The sequence below is a fragment of the Macaca fascicularis genome, chromosome 12, assembly GCF_037993035.2.
Source record: "Macaca fascicularis isolate 582-1 chromosome 12, T2T-MFA8v1.1".
Classification (NCBI taxonomy): domain Eukaryota; kingdom Metazoa; phylum Chordata; class Mammalia; order Primates; family Cercopithecidae; genus Macaca; species Macaca fascicularis.
In genome coordinates, this window is record NC_088386.1 from 21,695,158 (window position 1) to 21,712,549 (window position 17,392).

Genomic DNA, 17,392 nt, shown 5'->3' on the forward strand with positions numbered 1-17,392 from the left:
ACTGCCAAAGGTATAGACAAAACAAGTAACCAATCATAAACATTCCATCTTGGTAAATAAAAAGACAAACAAGAGCCAAGTGTGGTGACCTACACCTGTAATCCCAGCTACGGGGGAGGCTGGAGGTAGGAAGATTGCTTTAGCCCAGGAGGGCTCTCTAGCAAAAGTGTCTCTCTAAAACACACACACATACACACACGTGTGCACATACACAAAACAACAATAACAAGACCAGGAGACTACAACCACAAAAAGGCCAGGAGACTAGTCTAGCATATTGAAACTTTAAGTGCATTTCGTCATAAGGCCAGGAAATAAGATGACGAAATAACTTTTTTTCCTTAAAAAAAAAAAAAAAGATAAAAATACATAATAAAACCTATCATTTTAACCATTTTTCAATCTATAGTTCAGTGGCACTAAGTACATTATGTTGTATAACTGTCACCACTATCCCTTTCCAGAACTTTGTCATCATCCCAAATAGCAACTTTATCCATTAAATAACTAATTTCTCCCATTCTCCAAGTCACTGATAATCTCTATCCTACCTTATCTCTATGAATTTGCACATTACAGGTACCTCATATAAGTGAAACCATGTACCTGTCCTTTTGTAAATGACCTCTTTTAGACCCACTAAAAACTTTCTTTTTTTTTTTTTTTTTGAGACGGAGTCTCGCTCTGTCACCCAGGCTGGAGTGCAGTGGCTGGATCTCAGCTCACTGCAAGCTCCGCCTCCCAGGTTCATGCCATTCTCCTGCCTCAGCCTCCCGAGTAGCTGGGACTACAGGCGCCAGCCACCTCGCCCGACTAAGTTTTTGTATTTTTAGTAGAGACGGGGTTTCACTGTGTTAGCCAGGATGGTCTCGATCTCCTGACCTCGTGATCCGCCCGTCTCGGCCTCCCAAAGTGCTGGGATTACAGGCTTGAGCCACCGCGCCCAGCCTAAAAACTTTCATGGTCTGATTTATGTGCTTTAAGAAATCACTTGTGGCTGTTTATAATCATTATTTTGATTTCAAGTTTATGGTATAAATGGATGGAATTCTTACCATGTATAGTAGGGAACAGGCTGGTACAAAGATTGTGGTATAGATTTTTATCTTGACTCATCTCAAACACTTTCTCCCATTCTTTCACAGTCATTTGGTTCTTAATGCTCTCGGCTGTCTGTTCCTCATCTCTGAGCTCTTTTCCCCCAAACTAAGGGTAGAGAACAAAGGAAGAATTATTAGTATAGAAGCAGTCAAAAGAGCATAAAGGAGAAGAAACTTCATTGCATGGGAAGTCAACCTCACAATTTACTGACTGTAAAGGTTTAACAACAACAACAAAAAACCAAAAACAACTCCCCAGACTAGTAAGCCCTCAGTTAACAAAGACACTTAAGGGTGTGTCATTTCTCCAGTGAATTAAATAGAAAAAAAGCTACCTGAATGCTCAAGAGATAAGCCATAGCAGAATGTTAATCACTGATATAAAGATGCAAATAAAATAAGAGATTATGTTCACTCCCTTTTTCCAATACTGAACTATTTTCCAAACTCCCATTTATGAGTTAACTGAACAATACTGCCAGGGGTTCATCATTCTCAGAAATTTACTTCCCAGATTACTAAATCTTTTTATTTATATTTCCTCCAAAAGCTTAACAGAGGTGTGAAACTTAAAACAAAAAACAGCATGGATAATTTGTACCACTGTTCTTAAAAGCATTTAGCTCTTATGTAAGACATCAAATAAGACTGTTTTTTTCAAGATCAGAAAGACATATGTCAAAAGATTTGGTTTTAAAACTCATCAAATCTTAACCCCATCCCCTGCTCTTAACATTGATGAGATAACCCAGATGTTTCAGAATCCTATCACTTTGTGGCAGCCTCAGGGTAGGTGTTTCTTAAGCTGTCACTCTACTAAGACTCACTGTTGGCCTGCCTGGCCAACAGAGCAAGACCTCATCTCTAAAAAAAATTTTTTAATTAGCTGGGTGCAGTGATTCATACCTATAATCCCAGCTACTCAGGGGGTTGAGATGGTAGGATCACTTGAGCCCAGGAAGTGGAGGCTACAGTGAGCCATGACTTTGCCACTGCACTCTAGCCTGGGTGACAGAGAGACTGTTTCAAAAACAAACAAAAACCCCAAAATGACTTACCCTTGGGTTGGTTGGCGCAACACAGCAGGCAAGAAAGACCAGCCTGTAAGAAAGGTCCCTAACACCAAGGGCCCGGAGTCCTCGAATGCCTTCTGTCTCATATCCATCAACACCACTGACACGGGAATTAGTTTCTGCACGTGCTCCTGAAACAGAATGATAGGCTGTTTCACAACTTAAATATTAAAGGTGCTGAATAGCTTTAAAATTGCTCAAATAAGTGAAAGCTGTAAATCCAAAGACTTCACTTAAGCCTTGAATACTTTCAGAATAGCACCATTTGTGGCAAAACCAGTTTCTTTTTATTCTCATCACAGTTCCTTGCTCAGCTTCTGATTGGCAGCCAAAAAGAAGACAATGTAGATGTGGGAAGTTAGATACTCTGCAGTTTAGGTAACTGAGAATTTGTTAAATTTGAGCCACAGATTACTGACCTGGTGTGCTAAGCTTGGAGACGTCAGGCACAACAATCAGTGTCCCTGTAAAGTCACACTTGTCACCAGCTTGAGCTGATTCCACAGCTTCAGCCCTCAAAATAACTTCTAAACTGCGGGGGATACTCCCTCGAGGAAGCTCAGCTTGGGTCTCTTGAATACGAACCTGTAATAAAGACAAACAGCCAAGAATGAGAAGCAATCCCTTTCAGATGCCATACAATCTAAATTAAATACCACAAATACTGACATATTCTAAACTATCTGACCCATTAGCAGACTTTCACATGTTATCAACATTCATCCTAAAAATTATCTACTCTAAAACTCCTTTTAGTCAAATAGTTCAATTTGGCAAAAGATTACATCTATTTAAAAACTTCATGCTGATTCAAGCAGCAGAGGAAAAAAAAAAAAAACTTCTTTTACTCTCATTTAAAAAGTTTTTTTTTCTCTTTGTTCAAAATGACTCTAAATATGTTATATGTTCCATCTTCTTCTAAGCTTTAAGATAATTTTATGGAAAATTTCAAATATACCTTTTAATACCCTCCACTTCAACACAACTGCTAACATTATTTACAGATACATGTTTTTTCTTTTTTACTATATATTTGAACAAAGTTGTAAACATCAAGAAACTTCACACCTAAATATTTTAGCATTCATCTCTAAGAATAAAGACAATCCTCTGTTACAATACCATTAACACAACCAAGATAATTAAACAATATTTAATCCCATAAAATTACACATCTTCTATTATCTAGTCCGTCTTCAAATGTCTTGATTGTCAAGTGTCCTTTATACAATTGTTTTCTTCCCCGAAACTAAGACCCAATCTGACTCATACTTTATAAGATAAGGTATCTCCTACCCAAAGCTCTTGGCAGAATATGTGCATCTTATTTATAAGCTACCAGGTTAATGTAAGAAAGCTAAATAAGGAGAATGATTATCAGAGCAATATAAGCAATATTAAATTCATCTGATAATTATTCCATACTTAAGCAGTTTCAACTTTTCTTTCCTTTTTGTATGTCCCAAAAAATTAAGACCTGCTGAAATTTGAGTCCCCTTCATTCTGCCATCCATCACCTCTTGCGACTGCCATCCATCACTTCTTGCCCAGGTAACTGAAATTGCCTATTACCCTCTGTTAAACCCATCACGGACTTACTCAGTTTCCTTAAAAAAAAAAACAAAAAAACAAAAAAAACCACACACACAGGCACGGTGGCTCACGCCTGTAATCCCAGCACTTTGGGAGGCCAAGGCGGGCAGATCACGAAGTCAAGAGATCGAGACCATCCTGGGTTAACATGGTGAAACCCCCTCTCTACTAAAAATATAAAAAAATCAGCCGGGTGTGGCGGCGGGCGTCTGTAGTCCCAACTACTCGAGAGGCTGAGGCAGGAGAATGGCCTGAACCTGGGAGGCAGAGCTTGCAGTGAGTGGAGATCACGCCACTGCACTCCAGCCTGGGTGACAGAGTGCGACTTTGTCTCAAAAAAAAACAAAACAAACAAACGAACAAACAAAAAAACACACACACATAAACTACCTTCCCAGTATATTCCCACTGCTTATTAAGATAGGCTCAAACTTCTCAGCCTAAGATTTAGGGATCCAAGTACCTCCAGGTCTCACATCACATCATCTCTCAGATGATCTCCAACTTGGCTCCTTTACTTCAATCATGATAATCCTCATTGCTTCCAAGCTAGCCTGTCTTATTCACGCTTTCCTTTCTATGCACCAAATGGAAATCTTACACTAATAAGTTGCTATTTCTTCAAAGTTTTCTTAACTCCAGTTTATAATAACCACCACCACCTAGTTACCATTTATTCTTTGACAAATACATTTTGTCAGTCTTAAGGAACTTCCAAGTTATTAAAAGTTAAAACAGATGTATATACTAACAATTACAATTTACATGAAGAGTTTTGGGCTTAAATTTGTAGTCATTTTGATGATGCTTAACTTATATAAAAATTGAATTGAACATGATCTAAATAGAAGTTATTGCAAGGGTCTAGAAGTGAATTATTATCATTGACGGACTCTGATCTACACAGATGTTTAATACCTTTTGAAAATCAACAAATCTTGATTTATTTGTATCCAGCAAGAATCTCCTCCTGTTGGCACAAACTGGATTTCGGCAGATGTTTGGCTGTGTGTATTTGAACTGCTGTTCTACATCCCTGATCACTGTCTGACAGTCCAAGCACAGAAAAGTTCCGCTCACAAGCTCTGGGTGAACTGGGTGAGTCCGCACCACCTGCCCACTGATGCGAGTGAGCAAACCAATTCTGGATGAGGTGAGCTCTCGAATCCTGTTTAAAGACAAATGTCCCATTAGTAAACATTCATCTCCTAACTAAGAATCTTTCCATTTTAGTGAGAGGGCATTCAAAGATAATTTATTTTTTAAAAAAAAATTTAAGAGACAAGGTATTCTTTGGACTCTCCTGTAAGAATAATTTAGTCAATGTGCCCATTCCTAAATTATATGATGTATATGCATCCAGAACATATATATAAATGAATAAATATAAATTAAAGGATGCCAAAAAAAAGAAAATTAAAATTACAAAACAGAACGGGCTGGGCGCGGTGGCTCACACCTGTAATCCCAGCACTTTGGTAGATTGAGGCGGGCAGATCATGAGGTCAAGAGATCGAGACCATCCTGGCCAACATGGTGAAACCCTATCTCTACTAAAAATACAAAAACTAGCTGGGCACAGTGGCGAGCACCTGTAATCCCAGCTACTTGGAGGCGCTGAGGCAGGAGAACTGCTTGAACCCGGGAGGTGGAAGTTGTAGTGAGCCCAAGACTGCGCCACTGCACTCCGGCCCAGGTGATAGAGCAAGGCTCTGTCTCGGGGGAGAAAAAGAAAAAAAAAAAAAAAAACCCAGAATGATCCTGTTTTTGTTTTATATGCAAATACTTTTTTGCTTACCTGCAATTTCTTAAAAAAAGGATGTTACACAATAATCCTGAGAAAAAATTTTGTACTGAAAGTTCAGAAACACTTCCTTTACAAACCCATTTTATGTGAAATAATGGTAATTTTATAAAGTAATTTCAGTAGTTTAACTGCCCAAAATATCACTTCAATTTTATCCAGTAAATTTATTCTTAAAATAACTGCCAAAGGGGTGTTTGAAAATTATGTATTTAAACTGACAAAAATTTCCAGAGATTCAGGAATTTCTAGAATTTCATATTTTCTCCCTTGATCAATTTTCTCCCAGATTTCCCTAAAAGGCACCCTAAAATGTGGTAATCCTAAGACTTTGCTTCACTTCATTTACATCTAATCCCATCTCCATAGGAAAATACATCACTCTAACACTAAACTTTCTGGATAACTGGGTATAACTCCTATAAAAGTCAACCTTCTACAAAATCTGAATACAAACCACTATTTTTTCCTCCTGGTATAACAGCATCAATGTTGTAAGTACTCGTTTTATAATTATTGTGATTACCAATTATGAAAAAGTAATTTTTACAGCAACAAACCTACTTTTTGCATGATTTAGGTAGAAAACCTAAGCCAAAAGACTTCACAGATAAGGAAACTGAGGCTCGGGGAGGTAAAAGTGATTTGTATAATGTTAAATAGTGAGCTAATAACAGATCAAGGCAACCTCTCAAATTTTCTGACTGTCAGCTAAGTGGTACCTATACCATCTGGTAAATTCATTTTTTTCCAGAGAAGGGTTTCTTACTTGTGTCTGGTAGGCAGGTCTTGGAATGCAACATAAAAATCCTTGGCAAGAGGGATCTCTTTACGGTCTTTGACGAATGTTTTCAAGGCCCGACACAGGTAAGGGTAAACTCTGAAAAACAAAAAAGTCAACTGATACCTTAGAGGTTTACCAAGTCCTCCTTCCCTTTACATATCTACCAACAGTCGAGATTAAGGAATTTCATCGGTTACAACTAAGCCTCAGAACTTAACTGTGCATGACACTTCTATTATCTAGTCTGGGTTTAGGACCCTCTTTCAATTCCTATCCCACTGAAACACTAAATACAAAATGTCACACCATATCTGATTATCTTTAAATAATCATATAGCACCCACACTGTTAGCCATTCCTCTGTCCAACATGACTAGCTGAACAATCATCTTGTCAATATGCTCAAAACTGTGAATTTTCTGTGGGCTGTTTATGACTTAGTAAATCAGGTGTCAAGTCAGTCTATTTATTTGGTTTCATTCTGAGACAGGGTCTCACTCTGTCACCCAGACTGAAGTGCAGTGGCACGATCACAGCTCACTGCAGCCTCAGTTTCCCTAGGCTCAGGTGATCCTCTCATCTCAGCCTGCTGAGTAGCTGGCACTACAGGCATGCACCACCATGCCCAGCTAATTTTTGTGGGTTTTTTCCGTAGAAATGAGATTTCACCATGTTGTCCAGGCTGGTCTCAAACTCCTGGGCTCAAGTGATCTGTCCACCTCAGCCTCCCAAAGTGTTGGGATTACAGGTGTGAGCCACCATATCTGGCTGGTTTGATAAGAAATGGATGAGGACAGGAGAAGTATTTGTGTACTAATGTGAGAACAAATTGGCAAAAATGCTCCATTTGACTGGTGAGAGTGAAGTATGCATGTCCTTTTTATATAAGTTTCTAATAGCTACTACAGCTTACTTTGTTTAAAAAGTGGGGTCTGAAAGTCCTCTAAAAAAGGTGCTACTCTCGGGAAAGAGAACTGCTGCCTGGTTTGTGCATGAGGCATGGCACAGCTGCTTCTACCAGCAGGCTTGATTTTCTACCTCTCCCTCATTTGTCAGTGCAATAACTTCTGCTGCATGCTTTCACAATAAACCCTGTTGCTTACTTACCCCTCCAATTAATCTTGATCATCAGCTATGACTAGAAACACAGACAAATCCTCCATCTCCCAATCTACCAAGAAATGATCCTTATCCCTGAGTTTTCATTTATCTTTCACAACTGTCCACAATTTATTTTAACTTGATTCTATTTCTGATTGTCACATTCATTTAATCCTAATACAAAGTCTTGTGTGCAAAGATGTTTCTTGCTGTGTATAACAATTCAAAATACAATAAAAGCCTTATATTAAATATAATGTCTAACCATAGTATTTCTACCAAAAAACCACAATTGGAGCTATTAGTATGATTTTAAGAAATTTTATGTGAATTTGAGTAGTTTCATACACAGTACACACAGAAAGACATCAAAATGTGACAGAAGATCCTTACAAAACTCTGTACTTGTAGACTTAGAAGGCTCCTGGAACTCTTGTAGCAGACCTGCTAATGATGGTGGTAGATTACAAGTGTATAAGCAATTTAATTATCCTTACTTTTCTCTATTTTCTACAATATATACCTACTACTTTTATAAGCAGAAACAAAATTAAACTTTAAGGGAACAAGAAGTACAACAACATCAATGCTGTAAAGATAACCCCAGTACAAGAACAGGACGCACACAAACACCTATTCCTGTGGGGAAAAAGGATCAGTGGAATGACACAAAAGTACAGTTTTCCTCTTGGGAAAACTATACAGAAAGCAAAGATTTTCAACATTTGTATTTGAAAAAAAAGTTCAGCTCTGGCTGGGCACGGTGGCTCACGCCTGTAATCCCAGCACTTTGGGAGGCCAAGGCGGGTGGATCACCTGAGGTCAGGAGTTCGAGACCAGCCTGACCAACATGGTGACACCCCATCTCTACTAAAAAATGTAAAAAATTAGCCGGGCGTGATGGCGGGCGCCTATAATCCCAGCCACTAGGGAGGCTGAGGCAGAAGAATTGCTAGAACCAGGGAGGCAGAGGTTACGGTGAGCAAGATCGCGCCACTGCACTCCAGCCTGGGCGTGAGAGAACAAGACTCCGTTTAAAAAAAAAAAAAAAAAGGTCGGCTCTACAAAGGCCTACATGAAGTTCAGAGCAGTACTAAAATGACCACTGGCAGTATCAAAGCGCCTCTTCTCAGAGGGAAATAACTGCTGCCCTTCTGCTACCAAGTGAACACTTACAGTCCAGGAAGAGCTGGCTTCCCAGATTTCAACCCCTATTCAAAGTAAAGAAGATTAATATGTCCATACCTATAGAACTCCTCTTGAATGGTGGTAGAAAGTTGCTGGTTAAATTGTTCCAGGTCCACAAAACTCACAACCAATGTGTTTCTCTCAGGACGAATCAGTTCCTCTGCTAATTGCAGGTATTTAACTTCTCCATCGCTGCTCTGAAACCTGCAGGTACATGCGAGTCAACTAGATTAAGGACACAGGCAGTACAAAGAACCTGAATGATTGATAATTCAGAATACTGGTTAAAGTCCAACAACTAGGCTCAGATGGGCCCATGTTTGGCAGTTCTGTAACTTGGGGCAAGTTACTTGTCCCTTCTGATATGGTTTGGCTGTGTCCCCACCCAAATCTCATCTTGAATTTCCACATGTTGTGGGAGGGACCTGGTGGGAGGTAATTGAATCATGGGGACAAGTCTTTCCCCTGCTGTTCTCTGATAGTAAGTATGACGAGATCTCATGGTTTTAAAAAGAGGAGTTCCTCTGCACAAGCTCTCTTTGCCTGATGCCATCCACTTACTTGCTCCTCCTTGCCTTCCACCATGACTGTGAGGCTTAACTGCTAACAACAAAAAAACAACAAAACAACTACTAACTCTTATTATTGTCATGTATAATTAAGATTGGAAAATGTTAAATCAAGAAATTCAGTCGAGAACCCAATGATTCCATTTCTGTAGGTAATTTGCAAGCTGACAGATTAGTCAGGGATTTAAGAAGCAGAATAGAAGAATACACGGAAATGAGGTGTTTCACTGTCCAAGACTTCAGGAAAATTGAAACATGCACACTAAATAAAGCTGTTGGTATTTTTGCTTCTAAAGCCCAAGCAGGATATCATACAAATTTATTTTCTGTTCTTTTAAACATAATATGCAGATTTGCTTTAAGAAAAAATCAATTTCTCCTCCAAATACAGCATGTTCTGACAACTCAAATACAGCATGTTCTGACTTAAAATATTTGTTAAACAACTACGTGCAAAGCCCTATGACAGAGGCATCTGAGGCTGAAAATGGCAGTGTTGTTCCTGCCCTAGGGTTAACTACCACTTTGTGTCTAGGGAGTTAGATATGTAAACAACGAAGACAGACATGAAATATGTTCCTGTTAATGAGAACAAGAAATGTGCTAGGATAATAGAAACTAAATCTGCCTAACAGAACATGTACAAGAGTCATACATATAAAAGGTGGTACTGGAATTCAGCTTCTGAAAGAGTTAAAAATTTCGAATAAAAACAGGTGGTGGAGTGACTGACTACAGATGTTTGCAAGTATATGATTAAGTCAGAGAAGGTAGGGGAGAAGTGTGGATGATGACTGGGGTGGTTTTGGAAGACAAACAGGAAAGAGGACTGGTGAAGAATTTGAACTTTATTCCACAAGCAATGGTGAATTAAAGTTTATTTTGTGACAGGGAGTTGGCACTTCTTTAAACAAAGTATAGAGATTATTTGTCTCATCATTATCATCTAGCTGCAAAGTCAAGGCACTTAGATTATTTGTTGAAATGAAACATTTATTGAAGAACCTTTGTAATGTGATATGGTGGGTAGGTGGGGTTGAGGATGGAATCTGAATTCCACACTAAGTGGCTGAGAGGTAAAGGTGTTACACTGCCGGAGACAATGAAAAACAAATGGCACCCTGGGAGCCTAAGGAAGAAAGGATTAGTGCCTCTCAAAAAGGTGTACAAGGTATCACAAAGGTGAGTTTTTAGCTGGGCTTTGAAGGAGGAACTATCAGGCAGACAATAACATTGCCATAGGTAGCAAAATGGAAATTAAATTATGGTTTTAAGTATACCAAAATTTCATAAGATGGAAACATTATTCACAATAGCCAAAAGGTGGAATGAACCTGCGTCCACTGAATGGACAAGCAAAATGCAGTACATATGCAGGTTGAGCAGCCTCATCTGAAAATGTAAAACATGAAATGGTCCAAAATCTGAAACTTTTTGAGTGCTGACATGATTTTCACTGGAGCATTTCAAATTAGGGATGCAACTGGTTAAGTATAATGTAAATACTCCAAATCTGAAAAAAAAAATCCAAGATCCCAAACTCTTCTGGTCCCAAGCATTTCAGAAAAGGGATACTCAATCTGTAGAGGCAATGTTATTTAGCCTTAAAAAGTAAGGAAATTCTGACACATGGTACCTCGCAGAGGAACCTTGTAGACATTATGCTACACAAGCCAAACACAAAACGACAAATACTATTATGATTCCACTTATATGAGGTACCTATAGTGGTCAAACTCATAATGAAAGGAAGCAGAGTGGTGGGTGACGGTGGTTGAGGGAGAGGGTAACGGTGGTTGAGGGAGAGGGTAACGGAAGAGAGTTCGTATTTAATGGGCACAGAGTGTCAGTTTGGAAGATGAAAGAAGTTTGGAGCCGGGTGCGGTGGCTCACGCCTGTAATCCCAGCACTTTGGGAGGCCCAACCGGGCGGATCCCCTGAGGTCGGGAGTTCAAGAGCAGCCTGATCAACATGGGGAAACCCCATCTCTACTAAAATACAAAATGAGCCGGGCGTGGTGGCGCATGCCTGTAATCCCAGCTACTCTTGAGGCTGAGGCAGGAGAATCGCTTGAATCCGGGAGGCGGAGGTTGCGGTGAGCTGAGATGGTGACACTGCACTCCAGCCTGGGAACAAGGGCTAATAATTCCGTCTCAAAAAAAAAAAAAAAAAAGAGTTTGGAGATGGAGGGTGGTGACGGCTGCATAACGAGGTGAACGAACTTAATGTCACTGGACTGTACACTTAAAATGCCTACAATGGTCAACTTTGTGATGTATATTTTACGACAATAAAAAGAACTTCATAAGCTTTTTTCACAAGCCATTCCAAACTGTTGACCCTTCATCCTGGAGGCCGTGGTGTATCTACTCTAGGAAAAATAACCGGTGGGTAGGTAAGGCAAGCCAGGGAGGAGGCGGGGCTATGAGGCCAGGAGCCCAGAGGCACAGAAAAAAAGAGGGGCAGTGGAGAAAGGAAAGGAAGGCCAGAGGGAAAGGGGAGCAAGGGACCCAGAAGAAGGGAAATGGTAGTTACTCTACAGGGCACGGCTCCGCACCCCAGTAGCTTTCAAACCACAGTTCACGCAGAAACTTTCATCAGCACAGGCGGCGAGGGTGGCCCGGGCCCTGCCCACCCCCAGCACCAGGCTACCGGCTGTGTGGCCCAGCAGGGCTCCGCCGGGATTCAATGGCACTTCGGCCTCCCCCTCAACCCGGCCGCACCCAGCGGCCCAGTTACTATACTCAGCGAGCCCAGGTTTCCGCGCCGGTCACCGGGAACTGTGCAAATACCAGGCTCGCGGGGTGGTGAGCATCAAGTGACAGAAGCAAAGCACTGGGCACGAGCGTCTTAGGGCTCGATATGGGTTTTCGTCCAGAAAAACCCAGCCTGTTCTAGGCTCCTCGCGGCCGCTGGGCTCGCAGCCTAAAGTTGGGGGGCGGGCGGGGCAACACTTCCCGGACGCGCGACCCCCAGGTTCCGGAACACCCACCGGCCACACGGCACCTCCTGGCCCAGACACCGCGGGCTCCGGAGGCGGGCGAGGCCCCGGGCGCTCATCGACTTACTCCTCCAAGAAGTCCAGGAACAGTTTCTGGCACTTCTCGGCCACCTCATCGCGGACCTCCAGGTGCTGGCTGCCGGCGCCCGGCTCCGCTGCCGCCGCGAGGTCCATATTTGCCCAGCGCCGAGGATTCGCCTACGCCACGCTCGACCGCCACAAGTCGCTTCTTTCCAGACGCTGCAGCTTTGCGCGCGCCGCCGCCGCTTCCGCCCCGCCCCCTCTTCCGATCGGCACGGCCGGGACGAATCGTGACACAGGAGCCGGAGATTTCGCGCCAAACCTGACCAATGAACGGCGCTTCTCCAAGAGCCCCCGCCCACGGAAAGGGATTTCGCGCCAAATGCAAAGCCCCGCTGGAGAAAGCCCATCTGCCTTTGCGCCTGCGCAGTGTAGCCGTGGCCGCGGGTATTTTTGGCTACTGGAACAAGTTCGAATCTGAGGGTTTTGTCCGAGTGGTTTTTCAAATGTTTTTTAAATCATTCCACTGATACTAATTGAACGATCGGAGTAAGACTCTATGGAAGAGGAAAAAGGGGAAGATTCACATCTCCCGCTTCTACTGTCTAGTTGGAGGAAATAATGGAAACCACAGTATAAAACCCTGTAAAAGGGTCAAAGAGATGTCCAAACCTTGCCTGGGTAAGGTGGCACAATTATTGTGGTGGTGCTGACCGAGGAAAATCAGCGAAATATTTGACAGTGGCCGGGTGCGGTGGCTCACGCCTGTAATCCCAGCACTTTGGGAGGCCGAGGCGGGTGGATCACCTGAGGTCAGCAGTTCGAGACCAGCCTGGCCAACTTGGAGAAACCCCGTCTCTCCTGAAAATACAAAAAGTAGCCGGGCGTGGTGGTGCACGCCTGTAATCCCAGCTACTCAGGTGGCCGACTCAGGAGAATCGCTTGAACCCGGGAGGAGGAGGTTGCAGTGAGCCGAGATCGTGCCACCGCACTCCAGCCTGGGCAACAGAGTGTGACTCCGTCTCAAAAAAAAAAAAAAAAAGAAAAAAAGAAAAAGAGAAAGAAATATATGACACTATGGTTAATCTTTTTTTTTTCTTCTTTTTTTCCGATGAAGTCTCACCCAGTGGCTCAGGTTCGAGAGCAGTGGCGCGATCTCTGGTCACTGAAACCTTCCCCGCCCGGGTTCAAGGGATTCTCCTGCCTCGGCCTCCCGAATAGCTGGGATTACAGGCGCCCGCTACCGTGCCCAGCTAATTTTTGTGTTTTTGTAGAGACAGGGTTTTCGCCATGTTGACCAGCTGCTCTTGAACTCCTGACCCCAGGTGATCCGCCTGCCTCGACCTCCCAAAGCGCTGGGATTACGGCCGTGAGCCACAGAGCCCGGCCTTAATACCCTTCTTAAAATGCACTATTGGCTTGAGTTCTCCTTATGTTCTTTCTCCCATCTTTCCCTGACCGTTTCGCTTGGTTTTTCCGCCGTCTCTTTGGCCATTCCTGGTTAGCATCCTTTGTAGGCGCCTCTTCTTCAGTGAGTCTTTTAAATGTTCTGGTTCCAGAGCTTTCATTTCCCATAAAGTCGCTCTCTTGGGCGACCCTTTACACTCCCTTGGCGTTAATTAACGTCTGGGTACTGATGACATCTATATGTGTATTTCACCAACCAGTACTTTTTTTGGCCTCCAAGATATTAAGAGAAACGGGGACCACTTCCATTTTTCGAGGCTTCTTGCATATTAAAAATATTTTTTCTTACTTTTCTTTTTTTGAAACGAGGTCTTGCTATGTTGTGCAGGCTGACCTTGAACACCTGGTCTCAGCAATCGGCCTGCATTCGCCTCCTGAGTAGCTGGGATTTCCTGCCACCAACTTATTGAAAAAATGTTTCTTTTTCTTTTTTTTTTCTTTCTTTTTTCTTTTCTTTTCTTTTTTTTCTTTTCTTTTATTTTTTTTGGAGACGGACGGAGTCTCTCTCTGTCATTAAGCGGGAGTGCAGTGGCACATCTCGGATCACTGCAACCTCTGCCTCCCGGGTTCAAGCAATTCTCCTGCCTCAGCCTCCTGAGTAGCTGGGACTACAGGCGCACACCGCCACGCCCGGCTAATTTTTTTTTTGTTTTTGTTTTTGTATTTTAGTAGAGATGGGATTTCACCATGTTGCCCAGGCTGGTCTCAAACTCCTGAGCTCAGGTAATTCGCCCACCTCGGCCTCCCAAAGTGCTAGGATTACAGGCATGAGCCACCGCGCCCGGCCTGAAAAGATTTAAAAATGCGAAACAGAGTGGACAGAAACTCAAGTAATTATTTTAACATACGTACAAATACACTATTCACAAGATATTTACAAGTTTAACAAAAATGCTCAACGCTGGTGTGTTGCAGTGTATCTGTAATCGTATGTATTACCTCATTTGAAAACGAACACTCAGCTGGGCGCGGTGGCTCACTTCTGTAATCCCAGCACTTTGAGAGGCCAAGGTGGGCGGATCATGAGGTCAGGAGATCGAGACTATCCTGGCTAACACGGTGAAACCCCGTCTCTACTAAAAATACAAAAAAAATTAGCCGGACGCGGTGGCGGGCGCCTGTAGTCCCAGCTACTCGGGAGGCTGAGGCAGGAGAATGGCGTGAACCAGGGAGGCGGAACTTGCAGTGAGCCGAGATCGCGCCACTGCACTCCAGCCTGGGCGACAGAACGAGACTCCGTCTCAAAAAAAAGAAAATGAGCATGGTGGCTCATGCCTGTAATCCCAGCACTTTGGGAGGCCAAGGTGGGTGGATCTCTTGAGGTCGGGAGTTCCAGACCAGCCTGGCCAATATGGTGAAACCCCATCTCTACTACAAATACAGAAATTAGCCGGGCGTGGCGGGGGGCGCCTGTAGTCCCAGCTACTCCGGAGGCTGAGGCAGAGAACTGCTTGAACCCAGGAAGTAGAGGTTGCAGTGAGCCGAGATCGTGCCACTGCACTCCAACCTTGGTGACAGAGCGAGACTCCGTCTCAAAAAAGAAAAGAAAAGAAAATGAACACTTGAGGCCCTGTGTCCTACAGCCCTTTACAAACTCCAGAGTCTGCCTGCCTACTGGACATCACCACTTGCGCATATTTTAGGAACCTTGAACTCAACAGTGCTTCCTGGATATTCACAACCCTAGTGCACTTGAGCTAACCCGATTCTGCTCCATCCTCTCAAAAGGCCTCACTCTTTTCTTTCTCATTTTTCTTCTTCTCTCTTCTCTTCCTCTTTGATCCTCAGGATAGATTTCTCAGAACTAAAGTCCCATGTACAGAAGGAAAAAAAGAAAAATGACAGTGCAGAGCTCTGGGCTGATTTTCAGCTATGCTCATGGAGAAACTCAAGGCTTTCTCTTCTCAGCTCTCCATATCTCACAGGTGTTCCCTTCCTCCTTCAGACGTGTATCTCTAAACCAGAATAGTAGATGAGGTCTGTAAGTGAGGTTTGTGGGGATACCTTCCACAACAGGAGGAGGGTGTGAGTTATGAAATATCTCTGTCACACCCCAGAAAGCTGTATGTTGTGTGTGTGCTGGTGCCCAGGCCTGACTGCTATCCTAAGAAAGTCCTGTTCACAAGATTGGCCTTTGGCTGGCATTGGGAACTTGACTGGTAAATAATTCTCTACACCGATATAACACTGTCCCTTGATAAGGATGGCTCATTGTATCTAAACTGTACAATGTGATTGATACTAAATACCTGGGAGACTAAATTTTTTTTTTTTTAAGACAAGGTCTTGCTGTGTCACCCAGGTGGGAGTGCAGTGACACAATCACGGCTCATTGCAACCTCGACTTCCTGGGATCAAGTGATCCTCTCGCCTCAGCCTTCCGAGTAGCTGGGACTACAGGTGCATGCCACCACGCCTGGCTAATTTTTCTATTTTTTGCAGAGATGGGGTTTTGCCGTGTTGTCCAGGCTGGCCTCGAACTCCTGGGCTCAAGCGATCCTCTTGCCTTGGCCTCCCAAAGTGCTGGGATCACAGGTGTGAGGCGCCACACCGGGGCCTCCATGATTTTCTTTTCTTTTCTTTTTTTTTTTTTTTTGAGACAGGGTCTTGCTGTGTCACCCAGGCCGGAGTGCAGTGACACAATCATGGCTCACTGCAGCCATGACCTCCTGGGCTCAGGTGATCCTCCCACCTCAGCCTCCCACGATGTGCACTCCCATGCCTGGCTAATTTTTATATGTTTTGTAGAGACAAGATTTCATCATGTCACCCAGGTCAGTCTTGAACCCCTGGGTTCGGGCAATCCTCCCAAAGTACTGGGATTACAGGTGTGAGCCACCGTGCCCGGCCATCCATGATTCTTTCTAAAACATTAGTTTCGAATAGCTTTAGATTTACCAAAAGTTGCAAAAGCTAGTATAGAATTTTCAAATACACTTTGCCTATTCTCCCTTACTGTTTAATATCTTACACTCTTATAATACATTTATTACAACTCAAGAACCAACTTTGGTATGTTAGTATTAACTAATATTGCACACTTTATTCAGATTTCACCAGTTTTTCCCTAATGTTCTTTTTCTCTTCCCAGATCTCATCCTGATGCCACATTACACTTAGTGGTCATGTCTCCTTAGACTCTTCTGGTTTGTAATAGTGTCTCAGACTTTCCATAGTTTTAATGCCAATGTCTCTCAATTGGGATTTGTCTAATGTTTTTCTCACGATTAGACAGTGATTATGGGTTTGGGAAGGACGATTGCAGAGGTAAAGTACACTTCTTACCATTACTTTATGATTTTGAAGCAAATCCCAGACATTGTATCATTTCATTTGTAGATATTTCAGAATGATTTTCTAAAACATAAGGGTTCTTTTTCCTGAGACATGTTTTTAGCTGGGAAGGAAACATCCTTCAAACAGCTGTAGCAGTGCAGGTTAGTGACTTGCTCATTATTTTAAATATAACTGTAATATTTTCCAGAATCATTGACACTTCAACTTACACTAAATAAAACCAGCAGATTAAAAAGTTACATGATATCGTGCGTGGTGTGCAATATTCAATAAGATATTTCTCATATTATGAATCTTTTCTTTCAATGCAGTCAACCCTCATCTTATAAAATATTTGGTATATGTTACTTCTTTTTTATATTTATTTATTTACTTATTTATGAGACAGCATCTC

General features: G+C 42.6%; 1 protein-coding gene across 1 annotated transcript in view; it reads right to left on the reverse strand.

Annotated features, from left to right (window-relative positions):
- The window catches only part of MCM6 (minichromosome maintenance complex component 6), a 37,421-nt gene extending 24,956 nt beyond the window's left edge, over positions 1 to 12,465 (reverse strand). The window contains exons 1-7 of the mRNA XM_045367015.2: positions 12,281 to 12,465; positions 8,701 to 8,847; positions 6,340 to 6,450; positions 4,685 to 4,934; positions 2,593 to 2,758; positions 2,159 to 2,304; positions 1,056 to 1,206 (exon numbers count right to left, since the gene is read on the reverse strand). Of these exons, the coding sequence (XP_045222950.2) occupies positions 1,056 to 1,206; positions 2,159 to 2,304; positions 2,593 to 2,758; positions 4,685 to 4,934; positions 6,340 to 6,450; positions 8,701 to 8,847; positions 12,281 to 12,387 (1,078 nt within the window). The 5' untranslated portion in view covers positions 12,388 to 12,465. The remainder of the gene's footprint in view (positions 1 to 1,055; positions 1,207 to 2,158; positions 2,305 to 2,592; positions 2,759 to 4,684; positions 4,935 to 6,339; positions 6,451 to 8,700; positions 8,848 to 12,280) is intronic.
- Positions 12,466 to 17,392: the final 4,927 nt, after the last annotated feature.